We start from the raw sequence: 4,681 nt of genomic DNA, 5'->3' as shown, positions 1-4,681 counted from the left end.
TCTCAAACTCCAGGACCCAAGCTAACCTTTCACCTCAAACTTCCAAAATGCTAGGATTATAGGAATAAGACCCAGTGCCTGGCTAGTAATTTTTGATTAATGTGTAATTATAGATTTTATAAATCAGTATACTTCCATTATCAGTTTACACAGGTAATATTTAAGACAAAATTGATTTTTTAATTGTAAATTTAGTTGTAGTACTCTTTGAAGTTAAATTGACTTGTCTTTAACATATTAGTCAATACTAGAAAGCTAGAAGCAGAGGGAACCTAAGATTTTGCATTTTAAACAGTGACATTACACACTAGCATGTAATTATATTAAACATAAAATTTAACTGTTTGATGATAATTAAGACAATGCAATGGCAGGTTAGAGATAAATTCTAACTCAAATTTTTCAATTACAGGGTGAAATTGGTGAACCAGGACAAAAAGGCAGCAAAGGTGACAAAGGAGAAAATGTGAGTTTCCTACTTCTTATTGAGAGATCATTATTTATTTAACACCTTTTACTATTTACCATTGATATTTTTATATAGTCCTACTTACTTTTCTAGCTAAAACTTATAATATCAATACTATGTTACTTCTGCAGTTTATATAATTCTATAATTTTATATATTTCTGTGAAGTTTTCTATTTCTGTGATTAAGTAAAGTATGATCATTTTAGGCCATTATTTACAACTCTGCTATAGCAAATGGAAGAGTAAAATAATGAAATAATCTTTTTTGTATGATTATGAGAAATTATACATACATATATTTACCAAAATTAATATCATTGTTATGTTCTACCTGTATACAAATTGATAACTCATTCCCATATGTTATAAACACTTATTTTATAATTTTTTCTTTAAATCATAAAACTTCAAAATAATTTTCATTTCTCAGTCACATGGTGTGTTTGCTCTTATCTTTATGTTATTCTTTAGTCATTACCAGTTTACGTTCTCTTTAAATTATGTATTTTAAAAATGTCCTCCTTCTTAAATAAAACATATTAGATGATGATACTTTCATATGCTTCAGCACTTCCTTACTAATTTATACTCTCTAAAGAATATCAATGGACATTATTATTTAAATTCTTTATTTTCACTTTTTTTCTCCTTTAAGCGTTCATATATTTGCTCTCTAATAGAAACATAAATTGAGGGAGTACAGAGATATGTCCTTCAAGTATTTTTTTTCACCTAGTTTAGTAGTTTATACATTATCCACAGCAATTTGTTTCTAACAGACCAATTTGGTTCTATTTTGTGATCCATCAGTCTGATGCTTTTAGGGTTGGAATTACTGCCTACTTCAACACATAACTGAAAGGAGGTTTCTGTTAGAATTGATTCAATCTAAACTGAAGAGTTACCAAAGTCTTATGAGATGAAGTTTTCTAACTAAAAAGAAAACTCTAGAATTAAAATAAAAAGAGCTTGCAGTAATAATTGTAGTATTTAATGCATAACAGGCTCTGAGTTCATTTTTATATCCAGTATAACAAAACATAAATAAATAGGTGATAGCAGTGATACTCTGGATCTATGCTGTAAAATTATGGCAAGAAATTGTGTACAGAAAACTGGCTGCATATGTTTGGTGCAGTTAGTATTGACTATAAATTTACAAAATGTATTTTGGTGTCTGTCTTAGTCTGTTTTGTGTTGCTATAAAGGAATATCCAGGGCTGGTAATTTACAAGGAAAATAGGGTTATTTGGCTTACAGTTCAGCAGGTTGTACTAAGAAGCCTGGGGCTGGCTTGGATTATGATGAGGGCCTTTGCACTGTGTCAAAACATGGCAGAGAAGTTCAAAGGGGAAGCAGGCCTGAATAAAAATGGACCAGACCCCACAGGAGTGCTGATTTTAAAACAACCCTCTTTCATGGGAACTAGTTCATTCCTTCAAGTACCAATTCAATCTCCCCAAAGCAAGAACTCAATCACTATGCAGCCAGTCCTGATGGATCCACCTTTAAAACCCAACTCCAACATTGGGAATTAAATTTCAACATGAGTTTTAGTGGGGACAAACCATATCCAAAGGATAGCAGTAAATTACTTTAGATTCCATTTAGATTTCCTAATGATAAATACATACCATTGATTTAATTAGACTATCTTATACGCTAGATTATCTTATACACTATGCCACATTTTAAAGTTTTGTTTACTCCTTAAAAGCTGTGCTAAAATGACTACATGGCCATTATTGAGGCCAGCAAATCTCAAATAGTTTTACCTCAGGACCCCTGCGTACTCTGAAAGGTTTTTGAGGAGCCCATAAAGCTTTTGTCTATGTGGATTACTATTACATGAATTAAAACTGATAGGTTTTAAATATTTATGTATTGATTCCTTTAAAATTAAGAATAATAAGCCCAAAGCACTTTTAATAAAAAATAGCTATATTTATCCAAATAAAAATATATAATCCCAAGAGTAGCATTGTTACATTTGTTTTGTCTAGTTTAATAGAAGCTCTATTCTCATATCTAGTTTAGCTTGTGGCTACATGCTTTTTTGGTTGAAAGTATGAAGAAAATCAAGGCTCACATAAATATGCCTTTTAAAAGGGAGGAGCATTTTCAATACCTTTTCAGATAATTTTGAATATTCTTTGGTTTTACAAAGAAATTTTATAAGTGATAGTTTTTATTAAAGGTCAATTGCACAACAGAATCTGAAATGACAACAGTGAGCTTTTTGTGCTATACATTATATTCCACTGCTCTATCTTGCACTTTAATGACTCTTTTTCATACATAAATTTGTAATATTCTTCACTGATCATTTGGAAATTATTGGTTTACTGGATAAGGTCTTCAAAGTATTGACACAATGCTTTATGCAATATCAGTATCACAGGAAAATACTTTCAGATTGGGAAGATATAAAGCCTGCAATGGCAGATGGGAGATTTCCAAAATTCTAATTCTTGCTTTAAAGTTAAAACATTATTGACAGTAAATACTGTCAGTTGTTTTCTTTGAAATCCAAGACTTCTTTTATTTTGAATAACATCTGCCAAAATCATAGTTATTATTTATAACTATGATTATTTATAATCAGTTATTATTTGTAACTATGATTATTTATAGTCACAGTTTTTCTATCAGCTGCTCCTTCAAGTAAAAATGGTGCTTCATGTAAAACTTAGTGTTCCATGTAAAAGTTCAGCCTGCATCTCAAACTATAATCCAAGTTTTTTTTTGTTTTTTTTTTTAAGAAAGGCACTGTACTTCAGCATGAGGCAAAAATGCTTTATGTATGTTTTCTATTTGTCAAATGAGTATGAAAAGACGCATATTCAAGGTCAATGTTTAATAATATTAATAATTTTCAAAGTCTCATCAATACAATTACATCTAAGACATTCTTAGATGGAACAGCCATTTTTGTGTTGATGAAGAGTATATTGTGATAAAATACAATGAATTCTATTACAAATGGTAGCTACAGACATATTAGTCCTAAGTTACCAGAAATTTTATTCACCATGGATTTTGCATCACTGATGCAAAAGTCTACATAGTATAAAAGACAAAAAATGCCTTGCTGTTGTTATGAGAAGAGTTATGAACTAGCAGAATTCTGAAAGGGTCTCAAGAACTCCCAGTGGCCCATGAACCAGATTTTCAGAATCTTGCTTTAGCAGTTCCCCCACAAGGAGTAGTTGTGATACAGAACAATACAGTTCAATGACCCTTTTATTTCTTTAATGCCTGAATCTTTTATATTGCCTGACCAGTTATTAATGTAAGAAAATGAGACACTGAAGAAGTGTCAATGGATGTAAAACTCATAATGCCTTTATTAAATCTACTGCTCAAAATAGGAGGTTCTGGTGTACTTAATATATAACATTGAGTTTGCATGTGTATATGCATTTGAGAAAATTCTAAATTTTCATATATCACTACATTCTATCTATATGGAAGCCTCAGAATTCTGATGTTCACTCAGAAGATAGTGTATAGACAATTTTTCATGAGCTCTTTCCTAATCATATTTATTTCATTAAAGAAATCTGATACTTTGAAAATTTTCAAATGTGAATCTTACAACTTGATTTAGGTTAGCATAGAAATCGGTCTTGAAAATTCACAACATTACAGATGAGAGTGCTTTCAATAAATGTCAACTTACAATTAATTTCAAATGTGAAAGTTTGACTGTCAAGGAGTAAAATAAATAATGATTGCACTAAATGCAAAAGAATTCTATGTGATGCTTCTTTTTTCCAAAGGAGTGTTGAGATGTTTGATATTGGTAGGCTAAATATTTTGCTTCATATAGCTGAGTTCATATAGCTGGCTTCTCTTTAAAGATTACTTATTTTTGTCTCACTGCAGGGTCCTCCTGGTCCCCCAGGTCTTCAAGGACCAGTTGGTGCCCCTGGAATTGCTGTAAGTATTCCACTTTTTCAGCAAATCTAAATCCTTACAGCTACCTGATTAAATTTATATACTGTCCCATAACCAGTCAATTTTGTGGAGTAATAAGTTTTCTTTGTATGTTTGGCATTAAATCAAATTTAAATTTTCAAATATAGCTAGCCAGGCTGAATCTTAGAAACGAAACATAACTTCAATTGAAAATAAGTGATAATTAGTTGAGAAGTCCTTAATATGTAATACATTCAGAAAATTATTTCCATTATTAGACAGGTTTTTT

General features: G+C 30.7%; 1 protein-coding gene across 3 annotated transcripts in view; it reads left to right on the top strand.

Moving 5' to 3' along the window:
* The window catches only part of COL11A1 (collagen type XI alpha 1 chain), a 213,219-nt gene that overhangs the window by 155,658 nt on the left and 52,880 nt on the right, over window positions 1-4,681 (top strand). For all 3 annotated transcript variants that reach the window (XM_017547609.2, XM_037745410.1, XM_017547607.2), the window contains 2 exons: window positions 413-466; window positions 4,360-4,413. In XM_017547609.2, coding sequence (XP_017403098.1) covers window positions 413-466; window positions 4,360-4,413 — 108 coding nt within the window. The remainder of the gene's footprint in view (window positions 1-412; window positions 467-4,359; window positions 4,414-4,681) is intronic.

The sequence above is a fragment of the Cebus imitator genome, unplaced genomic scaffold (assembly GCF_001604975.1).
Source record: "Cebus imitator isolate Cc_AM_T3 unplaced genomic scaffold, Cebus_imitator-1.0 Scaffold199, whole genome shotgun sequence".
NCBI classification, from domain to species: domain Eukaryota; kingdom Metazoa; phylum Chordata; class Mammalia; order Primates; family Cebidae; genus Cebus; species Cebus imitator.
The sequence above is the reverse complement of the archived record's forward strand: the minus strand, read 5'-3'. Positions and strand labels throughout refer to the sequence as shown.